The 26808-nt window shown below is 41.5% G+C and overlaps 2 protein-coding genes across 2 annotated transcripts; one reads left to right on the top strand and one right to left on the bottom strand.

Annotated features, from left to right (window-relative positions):
- Window positions 1-927: 927 nt before the first annotated feature.
- On the bottom strand, window positions 928-4072 carry LOC138881166 (uncharacterized). Its single transcript, XM_070161373.1, has 4 exons — window positions 3382-4072; window positions 2196-2641; window positions 1996-2132; window positions 928-1090 (listed from the first exon to the last, which is right to left on the bottom strand). The coding sequence occupies exons 1-4, from the start codon at window positions 4070-4072 to the stop codon at window positions 928-930; spliced, it is 1437 nt and encodes a 478-aa protein (XP_070017474.1).
- A 13093-nt stretch (window positions 4073-17165) lies between these two features.
- LOC104223170 (auxin-responsive protein SAUR71-like) lies at window positions 17166-17924 on the top strand. The gene has a single exon (XM_009774543.2). It carries the CDS (start codon window positions 17266-17268, stop codon window positions 17653-17655), a length of 390 nt encoding a protein of 129 aa, XP_009772845.1. The 5' UTR covers window positions 17166-17265; the 3' UTR covers window positions 17656-17924.
- The last annotated feature ends 8884 nt before the right edge of the window (window positions 17925-26808 follow it).

Genomic DNA, 26808 nt, shown 5'->3' with positions numbered 1-26808 from the left:
GCCCTTATGTTGGAAAAAAGGCGACTAGGGAATGAAGGCCCTATGTCTAAAATCTCAACTCAGGGATTGGATCCCTAATGTTGGCAAAAAAGGCGACTAGGGATTGGAGCCCTAATGTTGGCAAACAAGGCGACTAGGGAATGGAGGCCCTATGTCTAAAATCTCAACTCAGGGATTGGAGCCCTAATGTTGGCAAAATGGCGACTAGGGAATGGAGGCCCTATGTCTAAAATCTCAACTCAGGGATTGGAGCCCTACTGTTGGCAAAAAAGGCGACTAGGGAATGGAGGCCCTATGTCTAAAATCTCAACTCAGGTATTGGAGCCCTAATGTTGGCAAAAAGGCAACTAGGGAATGGAGGCCCTATGTCTAAAATTTCAACTTAGGGATTGGAGCCCTAATATTGGCAAAAAGGCGACTAGGGAATGGAGGCCCTATGTCTAAAATCTCAACTAGGGATTTGAGCCCTATGTTGGTAAAGAGGTGTAAAAGATTGAGATTGGGGATTCTGAACTATCATTTTGTTCGGATTTTCTTCTTTTCTCCTTTTTTTCATTTCATTTTATTTCAATAAAATGCAGGAAAGATTTTTGGAGGAAAACTTCCCTTTTGGCTTGATTGTTACTGCGAAGCTGTTTCTAGCTTTTGCGCATCTTTTCTTTTGGCTGCACCTGCTTTTGCACGGTTGCCTTGGACTGCACCTGTTTCAATTTTAAACAAAGAACAATTGTTAGTTTGAAACGGTGGTTGGTTTTGTGGCCTTGATTGTCTCGATCACTCGATCTCGGCCTGAACCTTTGTTGAGAACCTCTGCTGCTTTGTGGTTTTCTGAAGATTGATCTATCTTTCAAACCGAGGGACTCAACTTTTAAGATTTCGTGACGGCTCGCCCGCGTGGGGCTTCGACCCTTTCACTTTATTCCGCCTTTAGGGCTTTTGCCTTTGGCTTTCTTTTCCCTTCAATAACTTTGATTTCAGAGCATCAGCCATCATGGCCAGTCGGGATCGACTTGATGCACCCGCTGAGGCTGGGTACTTTTCTTTAGCTTTTGTTAGGCAGAACCCTGTAAAGCCAATCTTGCCACCTTTTCTTTGTATTAGTTTTAGAAACAGAGTTAGACCGAAAGGGATTCAAGGAAAAGTAAGCAAAAGGCAAGAAAATGAATTTAGAGAGAAGTGTCCCTATCGGGAAAGGAGGAAAGACTTATCTGGGGTGCATGCAGGCTTCAATAGACATGACATGCTTCTTGGACTGGATGCCCGACCCGCACAAACTTTTCCCACTTCTCATAAACCCATTGCGACCCGTGTTTCAAAACCGAGGAACCTTGCTAGGACTCTTTCAATACCAATGGTGGTGCGAGGTTTCTTCTTTTCGATCAACGGTTGCCCTTTGCAGGTTTTCGCCAATCGACCTCTCTCATTTCTCTTCTTACCATCGCCTTATAGTGCTCTTTTACGAGTTTTCACTAACAAGAATCTCTCATTTTCAATTTATCTGCTCATCATTGCCTTACGGTGCCCATAGGTTTTCACCAATAAGACTCTCTTATTTTATTTCTCTCATCTTGATTGCATCGAATCCAAACAACTGCGTTCTTTGTTTTTGAAAACCCTTCTCCGATTGATAGGAAGGACTTTGAACAAGGTTTGGGTAAAAAGAATCTGGACGGAATTACAACTTTGGAACCGTTCCGGTGGGCTCATTGCCGAACCATTATAACATCTGCCCCAGTTTCACTTTTAGGGGAAATTGGATGTTTGTTTTGGTGTGACTGAACCCCCAGAGAGAGGCTGCCTATGTATCGTTTCGGAATCAAGTCGAACGTAGTTCAGGGAGCTTTTTGTTTTTCGAGTTCCGAAGAGGGTAATGAAAGAAAAGTAACCGACTCAAAGGGTTAGCAAAACGATTAGAGTGTTTGGAGTAGCGAGAATGAAAGACTTCGTCATCCCAATCGGATAGTGCTATTACTGCAGAAGGACTAGACATAGTACCTTTTGACCGCGTCTGCGTTCACAGCTGCCTCGGGGTCATTTCCTTCGATATCTCCCAGATATAACGCTCCTCTTGGTAATATCTTTCGGATAATGTATGGACCTTTCCAGTTAGGAGCAAATTTCCCTTTTGCTTCCTGATGATGAGGAAGAATACACCTTAAAACAAGTTGTCCCACTTCAAAATTTCTGGGTCATACTTTCTTGTTGTAGGCACGGTCCATTCTTTGTTGGTACAACTGCCCGTGGCAGACTGCGGCCATTTGCTTTTCATCAATTAGGGTTAACTGTTCCAAACGGGCTTTGACCCACTCACTGTCTTCAATTTCAGCTTCAACAATGATCTGGAGAGTAGGGACTTCAACTTCCGCGGGTATTACAACTTTAGTGCCATAAACCAAAAGGTACGGGGTTGCTCCGACCGACGTGTGCATAGTAGTGCGATACCTAAACAATGCAAAAGGCAACTTTTCATGCCACTGCCTGGAACTTTGAATCATCTTTCTCAAAATCTTTTTGATGTTCTTGTTTGCTGCTTCGACGGCACCATTGGCTTTAGGCCGATAAGGCGTAGAGTTCTGATGTGTTATCTTGAATTGTTCGCATATCTCCCCCATCAAATGACTGTTCAAGTTTGCAGCATTGTCTGTTATAATAGTTGCAGGAATGCCAAAATGGCAGATAAGATTGGAGTGCACGAAATCTACCACAGATTTCTTGGTGACAGATTTGAGAGTGATTGCATCAACCCATTTCATGAAATAGTCGATGGTGACCAATATGAATCTGTGCCCATTTGAGGCTTTTGGCTCAATTGGCCCAATGATGTCCATGATCCAAGCAACAAATGGCCATGGCTCGTACATGATTCTTCCGACTTCTTCGCCGTCAACACATCTTAACAAGTTGAGGCCCGGGGTCCTTTTGTACAGGACATCACCACTCAAAAAGAAACCACTTGTATACCGTCTAATGGTTCTCTTTTGGTCTCCACTAGCTTGCTCGGGGTATTCTTTGGTTTTCAATTTTTTTTGATGTCATGATACCATGGCTGAATATTTGGTTCTGCCTCAACCGTATTACAATAGCCATGCATTTCCCTGATTTGGATTTCCAAGGGATCAATGTGGGCATTGCCTCGGTATGGCAGCATCGAGGCCAAAGTAGCAAGCGCATCGGCTAGTTCGTTATGGAAACGGGGGATGTACCTGAACTCTATTGACTTGAATCGCTTGCCAAGATCTTCCACATGTTGCCTATAAGGAATAAGCTTGACATCTCGGGTTTCCCATTCTCCTTGAGCTTGTCGAATAATCAGATCCGAGTCTCCCATGATTAACAACTCTTCGACATCTTGGTCGATTGCCATGTTTATACCCATAATACAGGCTTCATACTCGGCAGTATTGTTTATGTAGAAAAATCGAAGCCTAGTTATGGTCGGATAATGCTGACCAGTGGGTGAGATCAAGATTTCCCCAATTCCATCACCCTTTGCATTTACTGTTACATCGAAGAACATTTTCCAAGCATTGGTGTCTTCGAATATTGCCTCAACTGAATTTACCTCTTCATCCGGGAAGTAAGTGTTCAAAGGTTGGTATTCATCATTGACCGGATTTTCAGCCAAATGATCTGCTAACGCCTGGGCTTTCATTGCAGTGCGAGTGACATAGACTATGTCAAATTTCGTGAGAAGGATCTGCCACTTTGCTAACCTCCCAGTGGGAATTGTCTTCTGGAATATGTATTTTAAAGGATCCAACCTGGTTTTGAGGTAAGTGGTGTAGGCTTGCAAATAATGCCTCAATTTCTGAGCGACCCAAGTTAAAGCGTAGCAAGTTCTTTCCAGTAAAGTGTACTTGGCTTCATAACTGGTAAACTTCTTGCTCAAATAGTAACTGGCCCGCTCTCTCTTTCCGGTCACATCATGTTGCCCGAGGACACAGCCGAAAGAATTTTCCAAGACTGTCAAATACAGGAACAGAGACTTCCCTGGCTCAGGTGGGACCAACACTGGTGGATTCGACAGATATTCCTTGATTTTATCGAAAGCTTCTTGCACTCGTTTGTCCATTTGATTGCCACATCTTTCTTCAGCAATTTGAATATGGGTTCACACGTGGATGTCAACTGAGCAATGAATCGGCTGATGTAGTTCAATATTCCCAACAAACTCACAACATCTTTCTTGGTTCTTGGAGGAGGCAAATCTCGAATAGACTTTATCTTTGTTGGGTCCAACTTGATGCCCCTCCAACTGACTATAAGAGTTTGCTGGATGGTACCCCAAATGCACATTTGGCTGAGTTCAGCTTCAAATCATATTTGCGCAACCGCTCAAAGAATTTTCTCAAGTCTCGAACGTGGTCGTCCTGGGTTTTGGATTTGATGATTACATCGTCCATATACACCTCTATATCTTGGTGCATCATATCATGAAAAATGGCAATCATGGCCCTTATGTAGGTTGCCTCGGCGTTCTTCAGACCAAATGACATGACTCTGTAATAGTATGTACCCCAAGGTGTGGTAAAAGCTATATTATCTGCATCTTCTTCATCCATAAACACCTGGTGATATCCTGCGTAACAATCCACGAAGGACTGTATCTCATGTTTGGCGCAATTATCAACAAGGATATGGATGTTCGGTAAAGGGAAGTTATCTTTGGGACTTGCCTTGTTTAGATCCCTGTATTCCACACACACCCGGGTCTTCCCGTCTTTCTTTGGCACTGGAACTACATTAGCTAGCCATATGGTATACCGAACTACTCGGATCACCCCTGCTTTCAGCTGTTTTGTGACTTCTTCTTTGATCTGGTCACTGATGTCAGTTTTAAACTTTCTTTGCTTTTGCTGGACAGGGGGTAGTCGGGGTAAGTCGACAATTTATGAACTACCAAATCAACACTTAGTCTTGGCATGTCGTCATATGACTAAGCAAACACATCTTTGAACTCAAACAGGAGTTGGATTAATGCGTCCCGGATTTTTTCATCTGTGTGAATGCTTATCTTGGTTTCCCTGATTTCTTCAAAACTACCCAAATTAACTGGCTTGGTATCATTTAAGTTCGGCTTAGGTTTATTCTCAAATTGTTCCAATTCTCGATTGATTTCCCTAAAAGCATCTTCTTCATTATATTCCAGTTCTTGGTTCATTATTTCACAGTTAGACAACGTGTTTGGATCTGGGCATGAAGTTCACAAGCATGTCATGTTATTTAAAGTAGCATTATTAGAACTGAAAGAAGAAATAAAAGAGAAAAATAACCGAATCAGAAAGAATAAAGAAAGATGAACGATGAAACATTGATTTCATTTCATTGAATTTGAAGATAACAAGGTTTACATTGGACATTAAAAGATAGGAAACTAAAGAAAACATTCGAGTTACACCCTGGAATAACTCGTGATGCAGAAAAAGTGGCAAGACAGGTCTATTGGGACTCTCGCTTGATTGGGAATGGCATAACCTTCCAATTCTGCAGTTTGGCATTAGGTCCCATATACAACACCTCAGCGGTGCTTGAGCCTTCCCCTGTTTGAACCATGTGGGCTTCATATAGTATCTTCCTCATGGCCCCACAGATTTCTTCGATTTCTCCGGCCGTAAAGGCCTTATCTTCCTCTTCCTCATTGTATTTTGGCTTGACAAATATTCTGTACAGATGCGGCACCGACTGAGGCAAGACCCAACCAACATTCTTTCTATCATCTGCCTATCTTACATTAGTTGGAGTAGGTAAGAAGCCTACCCCAAAGAACTTTTCACTGGCGGTCAGAGTAATAGGTTTAGCTATTCCTTGCAATGATTTCCCAAGCCCTTTCCCAGGTTTGTAGCCGTGCCTGATCATTTCTTTGGCCACCATGATTGATGCATTAGAAAGGAAGGGTTTAGGGCAAGGTTTTTCTTCTTCGCACTGATCAGCGACCACGAATTCAAAGGCCTGATAGACTATGTGCTCACTCCCCTCTCTTGCTTCAAGATACGGGACTGATGGGTCCTGATAAATTGATTGCTCATCTTCCCTATGGACCACAATCTCTTGATCCTTGTGCTCTAACTTCACCATCTGGTGAAGAGTAGAGGGCATAGCCCCCGCTGCATGGATCCACGGCCTCCCCAAAAGAAAGTTGTAGAATGTGTCCATGTCCAGAACCTGGAAGGTTACTTCAAAGTCTACTGGGTCGATGGTCAGAATCAGATCAATCTCTCCAATTGTGTCCCTTTTGATACCATCGAAGGCACGTACACAGACGTTGTTGGGTCGGATTCTTTCGGTACTGATTTCCATATACTGCAGAGTTGAGAGTGGGCAAATGTCTACCCCAGAGCCTCCGTCCAACATAACCCTTTTCACGTAGTACCTTTTGCATTTGACTGTCAGGTGCAGGGCTTTTTTTTGTGTGGCCCCTTCTGGGGGCAATTCATTTTTGCTAAAAGAGATCTGGTTGATTGCGAAAAATCTTTCGGCCATTCTCTCCAACTGCTCTACAGAAGTCTCAACAGGCACATATGCTTCGTTAAGGGTCTTGATCAATACCTTCTGATGTTCGGTGGAGTTCATTAACAGAGATAACAAGGAGACTTGTGCGGGAAATCTTTGAAGCTGGTCGATCACCTCATAATCCGCCATTTTCATCTTTTGAAAGAAGGCCTCCGCTTCTTCGGCACTCATGGGCTTCTTAGATGGGAAACGCTTTCCAGTGGCATTGTTCACCTCTTCCAAATTGAAATACTTTTCAGCCGGGTTATTTTCTTGAACTTCTCCTGAGATTTCTTTGCCTTTGTAAGTCACCACTGATTTATTGTAGTTCCAGGGCATAGCGGTAGGATCCGTCATGGGCTTTTGTGGTGCACAACTAATAACCACGGGCTCACTCAACCTTGGTGGATTAATTGGCCCCCACATCACATAAGCTCCCTTGGGCACATACATTTGGGTTGTCTTATTCAGCTCGAATCTCCTAGGAGGACTCAAAGTCATCTGCTTTTCTTTGCGGCCTCGAGGGACATAGAGGACAACATCTTTGTTAGGCGTTGCCCCAGTTTCAATTTCAACTTTCTTCTCTGACTTTGGAGGGGTGGTTTTGTTCTTTTTTTCCCCTTTGTCTTGCTTCGGGGCAGCCTTTGGTTTCTTTTCTATATCAAGTATGGCAATGATGGCCTTCAACGCTGGGTCAAATTCCTTGTCCTCACAAATCATTCCGATTACCGGCCCGTTGTTGTGGACCGGCAGTGGGTTGTTAGTCACATTGGGAATATCTTCATCCCTTAGCACTATCTTCCTTTGTTCTATCAAGTTCTCCACAGCTCTCTTCAGAGTCCAGCAATCATCCGTGTCGTGCCCTTCTGCCTCTGAGTGATAGGCGCATCAGGTACCAGCTCTGTAAGCGGGTGATGCTGGGTTTTGCTTGGTTCGAGGAACAGGCTGTAGCAGACCTATTTGAACAAGCTTTGGTAACAGGCTAGAGTAGGGTTCGCCAATTGGTGTAAAATTTGGCCTCTTGGGTGGTTCACGAGGGTGGAAATTATTTTGTGGAGGCCGGGGGTTGTAGTGGTTTTGGTAAGGAGGCTGGTTTCTAGAAAACGGAGCTTGCTTCCGGCTGGCTTGTTGTTGTGGCCGGACATAGGGTTGAGCATTCATGACCGTGTATGACTGAGGAGCATAAGCTACATCTTGGTGGGGGTAATAGTGCTGCGAGGTCCTTTCTAAGCAAAGGGATCTGGGAGTATGGTGTTTTCTTGCACCCGACACTGCCATGGATATTTCTTCCTTTTTCTTGCCCTTCGCTACTCCTCCAGACCCACCCTGAATGGCTTGGGAGGTAGCTCTGATGGCGGATTGGCTCAAGATTCGCCCTGTTTTTAACCCGTTTTCAACCATTTCGCCAATTTTGATGGCTTCGGCGAACGGCTTACCCATTGCGTACATCATGTTTTGAAAATAATCAGCCTCTTGAGCTTGGAGGAAGACCGTGACCATTTCAATCTCGTCCATTGGAGGCTTGCTCACGCCATTTGTCAGCGTACTCTCGGAAGCTTTCCGAGGATTTCTTCTTTAGATTTGTCAATGAGTTCCTATCAGGGGCAATATCAATGTTGTACTGAAATTGCCTGACGAAGTCCCGAGCAAGGTCATCCTAGATATGTCAACGGGATATATCTTGATCCATATACCATTCAGACGCGATTCCGATCAAACTCTCTCCGAAGTAGGCCATGAGGAGCTCCTCTTTTTCGCCTGCTCACTGCAATTCGTTGCAATATCTTTTGAGGTGGGCAATGGGATCTCCGTGCCTATTATATTTCTTAAACTTCGGGGTTTTAAATCCCAATGGTAGATGCACGTGAGGGAACATACATAAGTCGGCATAGGATACACTTTTTTGTCCACTCAAACCCTGTATGATTTTGAGACTCTGCTCCATGCTTCTCATCTTTCTCGCAATCTCCTCTTGCTCAGGGGTTTTGGTGGCTTTCTCTTGCCCTGCAGTGAACTCATACCGGGGTGGTTGGGAGTAAGTATAGGTGGGAAACTATGTAAGTTTCAGTGGGAAAGATGGTATTTGGAAGGTGAATGATGATGGGTCAAAGCTGGGCCTGGGCAGTGTAGGCTGTGCCGTAGCTGATCAAGGCGGAGCAGTGAAGATATTCGAAGCTGCACCTGAAGCTAACACCTGGGGGCGAGCCTCAGAAGGTGTTCCCACAAAGTTGGCAAAAATAGTAGGGTATCCTAGTGGGGTATTGGATAGTTTATGGGGATGTTGGAGGTCCCACTTGCCCTGGGAAAAAGCTCGGGAAATCCAGGGTCTGCACTTGGTGTTTCTCTTCCGTTTGCCCAGGAATCCCACATTTCCATTATGCAGAGACGCAATAACTTATTTTCCTCGACAACTACCGATTCTGAAGTTGGGATGCTCGAGATCGGACTCTCATCCGCAATAGGAACTGTTGGCAGAGTCATTTCTGAAGACATTTCAATGCTTCCCTTCGACCTCATGAAGTATGGATGCGAAGCCAGACTACCACAAAACCAACCACCTTTCTATAAAACCTGAGCTTACAGTAGACAACAAACCGGTCAGTTTGAAGCAAATAATACATAGGTAATCACACAATGGGGTGTGATGCATCTATACAGTCAAATGCGTTTCTACGTGTTTCACAATGATTGCATGTTTCATCCCGGCTTTACTTGTTTTCCCTGATTTTCTCTTTCTTCCACTTCCCAATCTTCCACTTTTTTTTCGCTCTCTTTCTCATTTTGTCCTTTGATTTTCCTTCGGCTCTCTTTTCTTCCTTTTGGGTTTTTCTTCTAGGTCTTTCTTTTCACATCCCTCTCTTATTGGGGTTATTTACAAAATCAATACCGGATCCGATGAGGATTTCCTACGTATCACGATGCTGCGTGAATCAGATCATTACGTGGTTCAAGAAAATAAATACGAAAAATAAAGAAACAATTTTTTTTGGGAATTTTCGATTTCATTAATAAAAACTCCTAAACTTTTTATTACAAAAGACTTCAAACTACTCATTTTCTTGGAAAAACTACGAACAGACTCAAAATAAACCAAAATACAAACTCGATAAGTGAAAAATCAGGAATACATTAAGGCTTTGACTCTTGGGGCCCGTGGGACATCATTCGGTCTCGCCATGGGCCTATATGCGAGATCCCCTTGAAGCCGCTCCAAATCACTCATTATCTGGCGGACAAATGTCATCGCTGCAGCGAAAAAAGTGGTTCGAGTCATGTCCTCACATGCTTGGCATTTCATGACAATGTAGTCAACAATGGCTCTAACCCTCTCTCGGATTCTACCCTTTTCCTGAAGCAGACGCCCAACCTGCTGATTCCTGGATTCTAATAACTGAGTATCGTGATGGTTTTGATTTTTCAATTGTTGCATTTCTTCCTCCATCTGAGCCATCAAAGCATAACAATGTTCCCTATCATCTTTAAAGTGTCTGGCCTGCCTGGCCGCCTCATTCTCAAGGGTAGTTAACTTTCTCTTCAGATTGGTGATTGTCCTTTCATATTTTCTTTTCATTTGATGCACAAACTGTGCGCGCTCTTCTGCATTCTTTGCCAATTGGGCCCGGACTTTTGCTAGACTGGCTTCAAACTTTTCTAGGTCATCTTGACACTCAAGTGCTTTCTTTCTCAGACTGCTTATAAGCCTTTCGCCCGCTCGGCTTCTTTTCAGGTTTCTAGCAGCTATTCTCATTTTCTGGATTTGAGCTTTGAGGGCTTCATTTTCCTGAGTTAGATTTTTCTTCTCCCCTTCATCTGCGACAGCCTGGATACTGTTGCCAAACTTGAGGTCCCTGATTTGTACCTCTAATTTACTTATTTTGGCCCTATAGCTTTCTTCTTTTGCCAACCAGCCCTACTGCTCTTGCGAGTCGTTGGTGAATTGTTGAACATGAGCTCTCTTAGCAGGTCTCTCAGGAATCTAGAACCTTTTACCGAACCAAATAATGTACTTGGGGTCTACTTCACCTCTAGCTAGATAATGCACCATATTCTTAGGTTCAAGAAATCTACATTCATTCCACACTTGGCGAACTCTTCCTTCCGAAAATACGGCCTTTGGGCCCAATTAGACGACATGTCCACTCAAATCTTTATCATGGGGGACAGTTTGAAATCTGGCCAATTGACGCAAAACCCTATGAGTAGCATATGGCTGGATGCTCTGGATGCCCATCAGGAGAAAATAACATACTTTGGCTGACATGTACACAACCTCGGTGACAGGGAGCCATCCGAACGCCCATTCAATTTTATCAGAAGTCAAAGAGCTCAAACGTGCCAACCAAGCCTCGGTACCCTCGGGAAATCCAACACCCACCACTCAGCTTTCAAATTCTTCGATGCAGTTCAAACCGGTCATGCCATAATTCATATACCCGGCCCTATGGCAGAGATGTTCCTGTATCCACAACTGTAGTAATAAGTTGCAACCTTGGAAGAACTTTCCGCCTTCTCGACAGATGGTCAAAGCTCGGTAAATTTCAGACAAAATCAGGGAACCAAAGTGCCATTAGCTTTCTTGATTGCGATGTCATCCATTCCCACTAGGCCCAGTTCAATGTTGTAGTCTTTTTGCGGACAGATTATAACTCCCAAGAATGCTACTATAAAGACCAAGCCAAACCTTGCCTCCCATTTATCTTTATTTGCAGCATGAGTCAAACCAGTGTTTGGTGCTTCAAAGCCTTGGGGGTTACCATAACGTTGGTACAAGAACTGGAAAGTGCATGACCCTTCAGATAAATTCTTATCCTAGATATCCCCGCTAATACTCAATATAAACAAAAACTTGTAGGGAGATACCGGCCTTGGTGACACTGGATACCGATTTCTAAGATTTCCATTAAGGTCGGCATAACCCGTAATTTCTTCTAGTGTGGGTGTGAGCTCAAAATCAGAAAAGCGGAACACATTTCGAGTTGGATCCCAAAAAGGTATCAAGGCTTCAATTATGTCCAATCTTCGCTTGATGTTCAATAGTGCGACAAACCACCCAATACTTTAATCACAGTTCCTCTACTGCCTTTTCCCAAATCATTCCACCATATATGAAGTTGCAAGGGGATTTCCTCAAGAGCTGCGAAGGGTTCATTTTCGTTTGTGCTCATCCTGCACATTTATTAGGGTGATTTAATAACTCATTTTGACTCAAGAAAAGATTAACACACTTCTTTTTTTTTCAAAAGTTTTCATTCCAAAAACAAAAATCTGGCTTTGCAAATACGGTCTTTCAGCACTTCGTGGAAGAATATTTTAAGGTTGTACTCGACAACCGGTCAAAAATTTGAAAAAGAGACCACAGGCGGTTGTTCTTGCAAAAACAGCCTTCCGGCGCCCTTTTGGGGACATTCGGCTATTTTAGACAAGAATGACATCACCTTACTTATTAACAGTAAAAACAATAATATTTTTGTTCTTTTAGGGCTATTTTTGCAAAAGGGGAAGTTGGACCCAATGAGGGTTGCCTACGTATCCCACATCCGGTGAGAATCAAACTGGCGTAGTTCGGGAAACCAACTATTTTTGAAAACAAGATTTTCTTTCCCTCTTTTTTTTCTTCAAAATTTTGGCAATGTTTCAGTACCTTTTGGACATTGGTTTTCAAAATAGATAATTATCTCTCTAAGCCCTCAAATTGATTTTTTTCTTTTTCCAACTTTCTCCTATTATTTTAAAAGCCGGTCAACATGCAAATCCGAAGAAAATAAATACACAAGTAGCAAGTAGAATGTATCAGGATGGTCTTTTCATTTCAGGTACACCTGTCCTAGACAGACCCAACCCCTGTGTTGAGTCTCCAAAGTCAAATGCACGTGATGCAAACAAACGTTCCTACTAGGGATCCGGCATGAGGTTTTGTTATACTAGGTTTAAAATCCTGGGTGTATTATTCTAGACTTGGCTTACCTGAGCGGACAACTCAAGCCGAGGGGGGCAGCGTACCGGGAATACAGAAACTTCACTGGCTTTGCAACTTGTCTGAACCTCGTTCTAAAATTGGATAAGACTCTAAACAGAAGAGAAGTTACACGAAGTGCACACTCCCCAAATGATTTAGAAGACTCAGAGAGAAGAAGGGTTTCGTAGCAGTTTATGTACAATTCACCAAATATCAAAGCGGTAAAAGCGGCAATTAGCACATTAGGCTCAAACATGTAGAAAATCAGATAATAGATAAAGCCAATCATAACAAATATTCTAAGCTCGAATTCTTAAACCCTGAACCGAAGTTCTGGGTTTGGTTCCCCAGCAGAGTCGCCAGAGCTATCGCACCTCCTTTATTACATACCCGAAGGTAGTACAAGGGAGTTTTTCCATTTTAAGTGACATTATTCGAAATGAAATTATTTTATTTATTTTATTCAGAGTCGCCACTTGGGATGGTTTGCTTTCTGGTGTCCCAGGTCACCGATTTATTTTAAAATCCCAAATCGAGGAAAATTCGACTTTCCTTTTGAAGTTTGCGAACCAGAAATTATAAATAAGGAATTCTGTTAACCTGAGAGAAGGTGTTAGGCACCCCCGGATTCCGTGGTTCTAGCACGGTCGCTTAAACTATTACAATTGGCCTATTATCTAATATTAATACATGTTTTAGCCTATGGTATATTTTTAAACTTATTACCCGCTTTTAGGAAGATTCAACATTATTTAAAACATGACTTGAACCACGCCACATGAAATGCACCCGTGATTAGCGACACCTTCTATTTAACGTTGTTGATATTTGGATTTGGGTCACATGAAATGCACACCCGAGATTAGGAAAGTAATTTTTAATAATAGCGCGCCTAAAGCAACTACGCACTTTCAACTTTGCGAGGGCCATAGAAAATTCAACTAAATGGTGCACCTCGATTTATAAGGATTAATTAAGTGAGAGTTGTGCATTTTGAGATTTTTTATTCGGCACGGCTCACCTAGATTCCAGTTCTAAAAGGAACTTGAACTAAATTTTGGAGGGCCATAATCTATGTCTTGCCTAATATAGCACGCTTCCAATCTACTTGTCTAAAAATCAATCGAAATGTTGAGGGCCATAAACTAATTGTTTTATCTACTACAGATCCCCTCAACTATTAACAAAATCTAATTAATAACACTAGGTGAATTGAGATTTTACCTCTTTTGCTTTTCAAGTCCAACATTGATACTAGTTTAAAGAAAAACTTGTGCCGAAGAAAGGAGACAGATTTGGTTGTTTAAAGAAGAATGGCTCGTGCCATCTTCAGCAGCAAAACAAAATTGAAACGGGCGAGCCCGACATGAGAGGACTGCATTTCAACTTTATGCAGCCTCATGAACCGAGGCCCAAAGAGTAGCCTAGCTCTTTTAAAAACTAAAGCTTGAAGAGGGGAAGACTCAAGTTCGAGTCTCCAGGCCTGTAAATGGCGTACCAGATCCGGAATATTACCATGAACTTAGCAAGGGTTTTAATAACACAAAAATCAATTGAAAATCATGCTTGAATCAGTCCAATGAGTTTCAGAAGACACTTATGAGATTTCCACTTGACTTAAACCTTCTGTTCAATATATACAATTAACGAAACGAGATATTATGGGATTATTCAATAAACAGACATGAATCTATCTCCAAACTAAGCATGTTTAACACATCACAAGCAAATAAGCACATAGCTTGACCCCTAGGCTATTTCCTTTCCTTTTGAACGTGACTTTATACTAATCAACACCTAAGAAGTAATCAGTTACCCATTGTATGAACATAGTATTATATTATAACATCCACTTGAATTGCATAGTAGGAGAGATCTGATACAACATACCCTACTTAAATAGGAATGAACACAAAGTCCAACTACTGACTCGATTAACAGGATTTCATCAAGCTTTTGTGACAGTTCGAAATTAGGTACAAAAATAAAGTTCAATTATCACAAACTAACACCTAACTATATGATATTTGATAAAAATGGCTTCCTACCAGATACAAACCAAGTACAACTCCTAAAAGAGTCTTACAAACAACCAGCAAGATACAGTGCATCGAATAAACTCAGAATCATGTAATTCAGGAGAAATGAAGCTAAACTAATAAATCAGAACATGTTGAAGACATGCTTTAAACTTCCAGGTTTCACTTCATACTTCAAACCAAAGCTTCACATGAGGTAGGATTCAGAAAACATGTACCTGGGAATAAGGGGAAAGCAAAAAAAAAGTAAGGAATCAGTAGACAAGCAACAATTGAAGTCAATTCAGATCTCAGCAATGCAACAGTTACCCCAGCAGCACAACTCAAAAACCAAACTTTAAAGAACCCGAACTCAAGCCATTATAACCAAGGTGCAAGACTTTGACATTTTCAGAAGCTTTAACTAACCAAACGAAATTATAAGACTCAAAATAAGCAGAATTTGAGCAATTTTCAAACAAATGGTGCAGGGAATTTAGAACTTTTCTCAAAGAATTTAGTCGTTTCAGCTTTCAGTATTTTTAATCCCTCAAATCTGCCTTGAACCTGAAGAAAAGGTGCCTTTATAGGCAAGCTTTTAGGGCAGCAGAATAAATTCAGTTATTTCACTTTAAACCTTTTGATATTTCCATTTTTGCTCAAATACCCTTAGCTTAAACAATCAGTTTTCAAAATAGTCCCAATCTCAGCTTCTAGGAAGCTTCCTTATTCAGTTATTGAAGATTCCCTGACTAAAATAACCCTTAACACCCCTGTTTTTACTTCATCATACCAAGCAGATATGGGTGAAATAGAACCCAGGTTCAGCCGGACATGGGCTCACCTGACCCAATAACCTAAACCACTCTTCTAAAGTGGGTCTAAAAGGGCCTCAAAACCCAAACAACAAACATGACCCAAACCAAATCATTGTTTTATGACAAAAAAAGAAAACAAAGCTTAAATAATTTCCGAAAACTAAAATCTAAGCTAAGTGACTAATTAATAACACAAATAGGCATGTAATTAACTAATTTATTAAATCAAAATGACCTAACCAAATTAAATTGTGTAATCAAAACAGAAGGCAAAATCAGAGGTTTAAAACATGACATTAATAAAACTAGACAGATCACTGAAAATCAGAGAACAAACTTTTTAAGATTTGAAAAAGAAAACTAAATGGAACAAACGAACACCACTCAATCTAGGCTCACATAATTGGTCGAGTTTCAACCAAAGAAAAAGGAGAAGAAAAGAAGAGGAATAAAAGGTGAAGTAAAACTAAAATGAACAGAAAAATGAAGGGAACTCGCCGACTAGGCTCGAAGTCGATACTGGCATTCTGAGTTAGCCCAAAACAATGTCAATCGCTTGTTCTTGGTCAAGAACAAGCGAACGTCATTATTTTGTGATAAAACAGCCTTGAACAAATAGGAAATTCGGAGGAGTAACCTTGCATGCACAGGTTCGATTTTAAGCTTTTAGGGCTTGAACTCAAATTCAAGATTCGACAAGTTCCGGACAGATTCAAAGGAAAGGGGTGTCAGATTTGGTATGAGGAAGCCACGAGGGTTTTGGGGTGTGGATTTGAGGTGGTTTGGAGGTGGCGCCGCTGGCCCAAGGTGGTGTAGAACCAAGGCGGCGCTAGGGTTTTCTGTTTTGGGTCTCTGAAGAAGGTGGGTTGAGAGAGATGAGACGGGGGGTGAGGGTGCAGGGCGTTTGGACAGTTATATATTAGAGGGGACTCAGTTCCGGGCCGTCCGATCAAGTGAGATCGACGGTCCTGATTTAAAGGCGCGAAACGACGTCGTTTGGATCTCTAGTGGGGCAGACCGGTTTTTAGAACGAGTTTTGGGCCGTCTCTGGTGGGTTTGGACGGGTATTGGGTATTAAACAATTGGGCTTGGAAAATTTAGAAGGACTTGACCCAAATCAAACTTCCCTCTTTTGTTTTTCTTTTTTCTTTTAATTTCAAAATTATTTTAATTCCTTTTCTTTTTACAAAAATAATAATAAAAACCTAACTTAATTCCTAACCCAAATTATCCAACCAAATTAAATTAATTAATTAAATAAATGCCAAATTAAAAGAAAACTAACAAAATTCAAAACTAAAAAAAAAATTAAAAATGCAAAAATAGGTTATTTTTGTGATTTTTCCATTTTTGTGCAACAAGTTAATTTACTAATTAATTTAAAAATGTAAAATTAAATCCTAAATGCAAATGCAATGTATTTTTATAAACTAAAAATAAAATTAAACATGCACACAAAGAATGCAAATAATTAGAATTTTCTACAATAATTTCTAAAATAACAAATAATCAAAAGAAAAAAAAATCGAATTTTAGAATTCTGTAAGAGTAATTTAGGTGAGGCAAAAATCACATGCTCACAATAAAATGCCATATTTTTCAACGAAATAAAAAAAATATAGCGGGAAAGGAGTAGTAAATAATTGGGCATAACTGCACAAGTTTTGGATGGATCTAGTCTAGTTTTAATTATTTTGTTTAAGAAGAGAAATTACTAAGTAATTAATGCAAAATTAAGAAATGTTAAATGTAGAGAGACCCCTTACCCCCTTTCTCCCCTCACCCCACTAACAATAATTGTACCTGGCAAGTACGTCTATCTGTACCTCTCAACTATCCCTTCTTTCCTTCAACTCCCAATTACTCCATCTATATAAAGACACGCCCACACTCTTTCTCTCCAACCTCCCTCAACTTCCCCACACACTTAATTCTCATTTATATTTCAAGTAATTAGTATTCCTTTTTAATTTTCTCCTCCAAAATGAAGAAACTCATTCGACGTTTATCGCGCGTGGCTGATTCCTCCTCCAACTACTCCTTGCTCCGTTCCGAATCCCGGTCGGCGTCGCGTCCACGTCGACTCCAATCGTTCCGAACTGGAAAGCTCAGATCCGGCCCCGGAGTTCCTGAAGGACACCTCCCGGTTTACGTCGGCGATGAGATGGAGAGGTTTATCGTTAGTGCTGAGCTTCTTAACCATCCGATCTTCGTCGAGCTGCTTAATAAATCTGCTCAGGAATACGGTTACGAGCAGAGAGGTGTTCTTCGGATCCCCTGCCATGTTCTCATCTTCGAACGAGTACTTGAGGCTCTTCGACTCGGTGATGACCTCCAGGATCTTCTCAGTGCTCTTTCCGATGACTTACTTTAGCGTTAGCTGTGTGGAAGATAGATATTTCTCTTTTTTTTTCTTCCTTTTGCTCTACTTTTTTCTTTGCTACTACTAAAAACACTGGGAGTTGCGGTTAGGTAGAGCAGATCTCGACGATACTATTAGTTAAGGGATCGTTTTTTCTCTAGTTTTCCCCTTTTTGAATCGTGTAAATATTCTGTGATGGAAAAGGTGGAGGAAGAGAATTTCAGGAAAGTAGAAACACGAAATGTGATTGACATATATACTACTGGAGTACATTTTTGTTATATCTGTCTTATTTTTTCCTTTCAATTTTGTTGTTTCTGAATTGATTGCTAGTTAGATGAATTCTTACAAGTAGGCAATTCATCAGAATTGATAACTTTTTTCGAAACGTTGGCTCTCTGATCGAGTGCTGAGTTTGGCCGGATATTTGCGTGATTTGCGGTAGGTGGAGGGGCCTATCTGTAATTCTCGAGATTCGCGGCCAAATTTCATTCTCATCCAGCCCTAATTTTGAGCTGGATGTAATTACATGTTTGGATCTGTAAAAGTTAGGGGCAGTTCCATAATTTGAAGATACCAACTCATATTAACAAAAAAATAATGAAAGATTTTTGAAATTTGTGGTCCTAAATAAGTTAAAATGGAGCCCGGAGTATTTGTGCATTTATAAAAACTTTTTATTAACGGTAGAATTGGAAATTTAAGCTAAATTGTTTCTAAATTTAGAAAAGGATCATTTTTTGAAATATACTAAAAGGAAATAGATTCACATAAATCGGGAAGAGTATTAGGGAATTGGGTTATATATATAATTCTGTGGAGTTGAAGAGTCAGGGACTCGAAGCAGTAACCTTTCCCACCTGGACTCTTAACCTACTGGCAGGCAATGTACTAATTCTGAATCTAATTAATATTTGAAACATTAAATTCTTAGCCTACATTATTCAATTTTTGATAATTTATCAAATGTTATCCCAAAACCTCGTTAAGTTAAGGAAATCAGAAGAAAAGAAAACATCGAGGTTTTGGGCTTTTGGCGTATCTCTTCCATCTTTTTAAGAAAGATTTTGCGACAATCATTTCCTAAAATATGTAGAATTAGAATGCCGGAGGAGATGATCAGAATCATTATTAGGGAGTCAATATACTCCCTCCTCTCATTTTTAGTTGTCACGTATACTAAAAATAAATTATTATTTTTACTTATTACTTTTCGCAAATCAAGAAAAAAATAATTTTTTCTATTTTGCGGCTATCATTAATTGCTCATTTCAAATCATTTCAATTATTAAGAATATACACCAATTAATATTGGTATGATGGTAAATTATGATACTTTATTTATTACTCCATCGTTTCAGTTTATGTGAACCTATATCCTTTTTGGTCAGTACCAAAAAGAATAACCCTTTCTAAATTTGGAAACAATTTAGCTTAAACTTACAATTCTAACCTTAATGAGAAGTTTTATAACCACACAAATACTCTGGGCCCTTTTTTAACTTGTTGACCACAAATTCCAAAAGTGTTTATTTTTTTATAAATTTCGCACCCAGTCAAACATATTCACATAAATTGGAACAAATGAAGTATTTCTTTAAGGGACGTGCAAAATCAATTATAGACAAGTAAAAGTGAGCAGAGGGATAACGAAAGAGTGATTGTGGTTAGACAGGATACCATATTATAATTGATCAGTCATATGGAAAGTAAAAGTAGAGAGAAAATTGTAGCACTTAAGGATACCAAAACCACAACTCTGAATAGTGTGACTGATTTTACAAAGGTTTTCGTGAAACTAGCTTAACAATAAAATACGTGTATTGGTCAAAATCTGACCATCACGATCAGGTCGCCCACTATCCCATGCCGAGTAACTGTGAAAGCCAATAGATCTTGTTCCATTTCTCCTCTACGACATTCTATAAGTCAAAAAGAGTAATGTTTAAAAATAAGACCAGGACATATTGACAATAAGAAAGTGTCAAGTCAAGCAATGAGCAAAGGGATCTCGACTATATATAGCCAGAGAACTCTCAACAAGAGGGGGGCTGGGCCATTCTCCAAAAAGGGAGGACAAGAAGCCTCTTCCTGGTATTCTTAGAAAATGGGAGAAATGATCTCAATGAACCCTTATAAATCTACTCTCTCATCAGTGAGTGAGGAAAACGATATTTAAAATTAATAAGATCGATCATGTTTCTTTCGTTTCATATGCGTTCATTATCACTAACGCTTCGATCTGAAGTTAATTATCTTTGGCTAAGATTTACCCCTTCATCTTTGATTGAGTTGTCCAAAAGGTCTTAACATCTTTAGAGTCAAATAATTTGGTGCCGTCAGTGGAGATTACTTAGTGAAAACTCCTAGTTTTCCCATATCAAAGCTGTGAAGCACATTCATTCGCCGAAAGAAGCACGAAGGGAGAATCTCAATCACAAGAGACATGGGAACAACGCGGTAAAGGAAGGAGAGCCGAGTGGGCTTACCCAACCTGGAATTCCTCGCCCCATCAACTGCAAATATTCTAAACAAGGCGAACGGTGCTTCAGAACCAGCTCTCCCCCACTGAACTACCGGAGGGAAGCGAAGAAAATCTCACCTTCACCGCCCACACTTCATCAGGGCAAGCACATAAGATCCGCATGGACGAATGAACACAAAGACATCTAGATTGAAAAAAAAACTACTTCAATACAACCGAAAACCTCCCTATCGGCAGCATCTCCGAGCTGAACGACCGGAGTCAGACAAGAAAATTATAATGCGCGCACAACACAAGCCTATTCGAAACGTTGAGGCCTCTCCTCCACCGGCATTGTACTATCTGATCCAAGCAATACCAGGCAAACTGGGATTCCTGCGAAAAATACCCAACTCTCTAGAAATTGGGACTAACGACGGGCCATTATTTCGATAATTTCGAAATAACACCCTTCAAGGTTAGGGCCTTCTCCATAAAAAAAGAAAGGTTCGACCTAGATCGAACGACGACGGGCCATTATTTTGATAAGTTCGAAATAACACCCTTGAAAGCCAGGGGCCTTCGCCATCAAAAAAGAAAGGTTCGACCTAGATCAAACGACGATGGGCCGTTATTTCGATAAGTTCGAAATAACACCCTTCAAGGCCAGGGGCCTTCGCCATCAAAAATGAAAGGTTCGACCTAGATCGAACGACGACGGACTATTATTTCGATAAGTTCGAAATAAAACCCTTCAAGGCCAGGGGCCTTCGCCATCAAAAAAAGAAAGGTTCGACCAAGATCGAATGACTACGGGCTGTTATTTTGATAAGTTCGAAATAACACCCTTCAAGGCCAGGGCCTTCTCCATCAAAAAAAGAAAGGTTAGACCTAGATCGAACAACAATGGGCCATTATTTCGATAAGTAAGAAATAACACCCTTCAAGGCCAAGGGCCTTCACCATCAAAAAAGAAAGTTTTGATCCTAGATCGAACGACGATGGACTGTTATTTTCATAAGTTCGAAATAACACCCTTCAATGCCAAGGGCCTTCACCATTAAAAAAAAGGTTCGACCTAGATGGAACGACGACGGGCCGTTATTTCGATAAGTTCAAAATAACACCCTTCAATGCCAGGGGCCTTCGCCATCAAAAAAGAAAGGTTCGACCTAGATAGAACGACGACGGGCTGTTATTTCGATAAGTTCGAAATAACTCCCTTCAAGGCCAGGGGCCTTCGCCATCAAAAAAGAAAGGTTCGACCTAGATCGAACGACGACGGACCGTTATTTCGATAAGTTCGAAATAACACCTTTCAAGGCCGGGGGCCTTCGCCAGCAAAAAAAAAGTTTCAACCTAGATCGAACCACGATTGGGCTGTTATTTTGATAAGTTCGAAATAACACCCTTCAAGGCCAGGGGCCTTCGCCATCAAAAAAGAAAGGTTCGACCTATATCGAATAATGACGGGCCGTTATTTCGATAAGTTCGAAATAACACCATTCAAGGCCCGGGGCCTTCGCCATAGAAAAAGAAAGGTACGACCTAGATTGAACGACGATGGGCTGTTATTTCGATAAGTTCGAAATAACACTCGTCAAGGCCAGGGGCCTTCGCCATCAAAAAAGAAAGGTTTGACCTATATTGAACGACGACGGGCTATTATTTCAATAAGTTCGAAATAAAACCCTTCAAGTCCAGGGGCATTCACCATCAAAAAAGAAAGGTTCGACCTAGATCGAACGACGACGGGCCGTTATTTCAATATGTTCGAAATAACACCCTTCAAGGCCAAGGGCCTTCGCCATCCAAAAAATAAGTTTCGACCTAGATCGAACGATGACGAGCTGTTATTTTGATAAGTTCGAAATAACACCCTTCATGGCAAGGGGCTTTCGCCATCAAAACATAAAGGTTCGACATATATCGAACGACGATGGGCCATTATTTCGATAAGTTCGAAATAACATCCTTCAAGGCCAGGGGCATACACCATCAAAAAATAAAGGTTCGTCCTAGATCGAACGACGACGAGCCGTTATTTCAATAAGTTCGAAATAATATCCTTCAAGGCCAAGTGCCTTCGCCATCAAAAAAGAAAGTTTCGACCTAGATCGAACGATGACGGGCTGTTATTTCAATAAGTTCGAAATAATACCCTTCAAGGCCAAGTGCCTTCTCCATCAAAAAAGAAAGTTTCGACCTAGATCGAACGACGACGGGCTGTTATTTTGATAAGTTCGAAATAACACCCTTCAAGGCCAGGGGCCTTCACCATCAAAAAAGAAAGGTTCAACCTAGATAGAACGACGACGTGCCGTTATTTCGATAAGTTCGAAATAACAATCTTCAAGGCCAGGGCCCTTCGCCATAAAAAAAGGTTCGACCTAGATCGAACGACGACGGACTGTTATTTCGATATGTTCAAAATAACACCCTTCAACGCTAGGGGCCTTCGCTATCAAAAAAGAAAGGTTCGACCTAGATCGAACGACGATGGGCTGTTATTTCGATAAGTTTGAAATAACACCCTTCAAGGCCAGGGGCATTCGCCATCGAAAAAGAAAGGTTCTACCTAGATCGAACGACGACCGACCATTATTTCAATAAGTTCGAAATAACACCCTTAAAGGCCAGGGGCATTCGCCATCAAAAAAGAAAGGATTGACCTAGATCGGACGACGACGGACTGTTATTTCGATAAGTTCGAAAAAATGCCCTTTAAGGCCAGGGGCCTTCGCCATCAAAAAAGAAAGGTTCGACTTAGATCGAACGATGATGGGCTGTTATTTCGATAAGTTAGAAATAACACCCTTCAAGGCCAGGGGCCTTTGCCGTCCAAAAATAAAGGTTCGACCTAGATCGAACGACGACGGGCCAATATTTCGATAAGTTCAAAATAACACTGTTCAAGGCCAGGGGCCTTCGCCATAAAAAAAGAATGGTTCGACCTATATCGAACAACGACGAGCCGTTGTTTCGATAGGTTCGAAATAACACCCTTCAAGGCCAGGGGCCTTCGCCATAAAAATAGAAAGGTTTGACCTATAACAACGACAACGGGCTATTATTTTGATAAGATCGAAATAATACCCTTCAAATCCAAGGGCCTTCGCCATCAAAAAAGAAAGGTTCGACCTAGATTGAACGATGACGGGCCATTATTTCAATAAGTTCGAAATAACACCGTTCAAGGCCAAGGGCCTTCGCCATCAAAAAAGCAAGTTTCGACCTAGATCGAACGGCGAATGGCTGTTATTTTGATAAGTTGAAAATAACACCCTTCAAGGCCAGGGGCATTCGCCAATAAAAAAGAAAGGTTCGACCTAGATCGAACGACGATTGGCCGTTATTTCGATAAGCTCGAAATAACACCCTTCAAGGCCAGGGGCCTTCGCTATCAAAAAAGAAAGGTTCGACCTACATCGAACGACGATGGGTTGTTATTTGGATAAGTTTGAAATAACACCCTTCAAGGCCAGGGGCCTTCGCCATCAAAAAAGAAAGGTTCGACCTAGATCGAACGATGAAGGGACGTTATTTCGATAAGGTTGAAATAACACCCTTAAAGGCTAGGGGCCTTCGCCATCAAAAAAGAAAGGTTCGACCTAGATCGAACGACGCGGGGCTGTTATTTCGATAAGTTCGAAATAATACCCTTCAAAGCCAAGGGCCTTCGCCATCAAAAAAGAAAGGTTCGACCTATGTCGAACAACGACGGACCGTTATTTCGATAAGTTTGAATTAACATTCTTTAAGGCCAGAGGCCTTCTCCATCAAAAAAGAAAGGTACGACCTAGATCAAATGATGACGAGCTATTATTTCGATAAGTTCAAAATAACACCCTTCAAGGCCAGGGGCATTCACCATCAAAAAAGAAAGGTTCGACCTAGATCGAATGACAACGGGCCGTTATTTCGATAAACTCGAAATAACACCCTTCAAGGCCAGGTGCCTTCGCCATCAAAAAAGAAAGGATCAACCTAGATCGAAGGACGACGGGCCGTTATTTCGATAAGTTCATAATAACACCCTTCAATGCCAGGGGCTTCGCCATAAAAAAAGAATGGTTCGACCTAGATCGAACGACGACGGGCTATTATTTCGATAAGCTCGAAATAACACCATTCAAGGCTAGGGGCCTTCCCCTTCTAAAAAGAAAGGTTCGACCTAGATTGAACGACGACGGGATGTTATTTCGATAAGTTCGAAATAACACCCTTCACAGCCAGGGGCCTTAGCCATCAAAAAAGTATGGTTCGGCCTATGTGGAACAATGACGGGCCGTTATTTCGATAAGTTCGAAATAACATCCTTCACAGCCAGGGGCCTTCGCCATCAAAAAAGAAAGTTTTGACCTAGATTGAACGACGACAGGCTGTTATTTCGACAAGTTCGAAATAACAACCTTCAAGGCCAGGGGCCTTCGCCATCAAAAAAGAAAGGTTCGACCTAGATCGAACACCGACGGACCGTTATTTCGATAAGTTCGAAATAACACCCTTCAAGGCCAGGGGCCTTCGCCATAAAAAAAAAGGTTCCACCTAGATCGAACGACGACAGGTTGTAATTTCGATATATTCAAAATAACAACCTTCAACGCCAGGGGCCTTTGCCAGAAAAAAAGAAAGTTTTGACCTAGATCAAACGATGATGGGCTATTATTTCGATAAGTTCGAAATAACACCCTTCAAGGCCAAGGGCATTCGCCATCAAAAAAGAAAGGTTCGACCTTGATCGAACGACGACGGACCATTATTTCAATAAGTTCGAAATAACACCCTTAAAGGCCAGGGGATTCGCCATCAAAAAAGAAAGGTTCGACTTAAATCGAACGATGATGGGCTGTTATTTCGATAAGTTCGAAATAACACCCTTCAAGGCCAGGGGCCTTCGCTGTCCAAAAAGAAAGGTTCGACCTAGATCGAACGAGGACGGGCCAATATTTCGATAAGTTCGAAATAACGCCATTCAAGGCTAGGGGCCTTTGCCATAAAAAAATAAAGGTTCGACCTAGATCGAATGACGACGAGCTATTATTTCGATAAGTTCGAAATAGCACTCTTCAAGGCCAGGGGCCTTTGCCATAAAAATAGAAAGGTTTGACCTATATCAAACGACAACGGGCTGTTATTTCGATAAGTTCGAAATAATACCCTTCAAATCCAAGGGCCTTCGCCATAAAAAAAGAAAGGTGCGACCTAGATCGAACGACGACTGGCTGTTATTTCGATAAGTTCGAAATAACACCCCTCAAGGCCAGGGGCATTCGCCATAAAAAAAGAAAGGTTCGACCTAGATCGAACGCCGACGAGCCATTATTTCAATAAGTTCGAAATAACACCCTTCAAGGCCAAGGGCCTTCGCCATCAAAAAAGCAAGTTTCGACCTAGATCGAACGATGAAGGGCTGTTATTTTGATAAGTTCAAAATAACACCCTTCAAGGCCAGGGGCATTCGCCATCAAAAAAGAAAGGTATGACCTAGATCGAACGACGACGGGTCGTTATTTCGGTAAGCTCGAAATAACACCCTTTAAGGCCAGAGGCCTTCTCTATCAAAAAAGAAAGGTTCGACCTAGATCGAACAACGACGAGTTGTTATTTCGATAAGTTCGAAATAACACCCTTCAAGGCCAGGGGCCTTCTCCATCAAAAAAGAAAGGTTCGACCTAGATCGAACGACGATGGGCCGTTATTTCGATAAGCTTGAAATAACACCCTAAAAGGTCAGGGGCCTTCGCCATCAAAAAATAAAGGTTCGACCTAGATCGAACGACGCCGGGCTGTTATTTCGATAAGTTCGAAATAACACCCTTCAATCAGGGGCCTTCGCCATCAAAAAAAGAAAGGTTCGACCTATGTCGAACAACGATTGACCGTTATTTCGATAAGTTTAAAATAACACCCTTCAAGGCCAGGGCCTTCTCCATAAAAAAGAAAGGTACGGCCTAGATCAAATGACGACGAGCTATTATTTCGATAAGTTCAAAATAACACATTTAAAGGCCAGGGGTATTCGCCATCAAAAAAGAAAGGTTCGACCTAGATCGAACGACAACGGGCCGTTATTTCGATAAACTCTAAATAACACCCTTCAAGGCTAGGGGCCTTCGCCATCAAAAAAGGAAGGATCGACCTAGATTGAACGACGACGGGCCGTTATTTCGATAAGTTCAAAATAACACCCTTCAATGCAAGGGGTTTCGCTATCATAAAAGAATGGTTCGACCTAGATCGAACGACGACAGGCTATTATTTCGATAAGCTTGAAATAACACCCTCCAAGGCTAGGGGCCTTCGCAATCTAAAAAGAAAGGTTCGACCTAGATCGAACGACGACGGGCTGTTATTTCGATAAGTTCGAAATAACACCCTTCACAGCCAGGGGCCTTAGCCATCAAAAAAGTATGGTTCGACCTATGTCGAACAATGACGGGCCGTTATTTCGATAGGTTCGAAATAATACCCTTCAAGGCTAGGGGCCTTCTCCATAAAAAACGAAAGGTACGACCTAGATCGAACGACGACGGGCTGTTATTTCGATAAGTTCGAAATAGCACCCTTCAAGGCCAGGGGCATTCACCATAATTATAGAAAGGTTCGACCTAGATCGAACGACGACGGGCTGTTATTTCGATAAGTTCGAAATAACACCCTTCAAGGCTAGGGGCATTCGCCATCAAAAAAGAAAGGTT

The sequence above is a fragment of the Nicotiana sylvestris genome, chromosome 11, assembly GCF_000393655.2.
Source record: "Nicotiana sylvestris chromosome 11, ASM39365v2, whole genome shotgun sequence".
NCBI classification, from domain to species: Eukaryota; Viridiplantae; Streptophyta; class Magnoliopsida; order Solanales; family Solanaceae; genus Nicotiana; species Nicotiana sylvestris.
The sequence above is the reverse complement of the archived record's forward strand: the minus strand, read 5'-3'. Positions and strand labels throughout refer to the sequence as shown.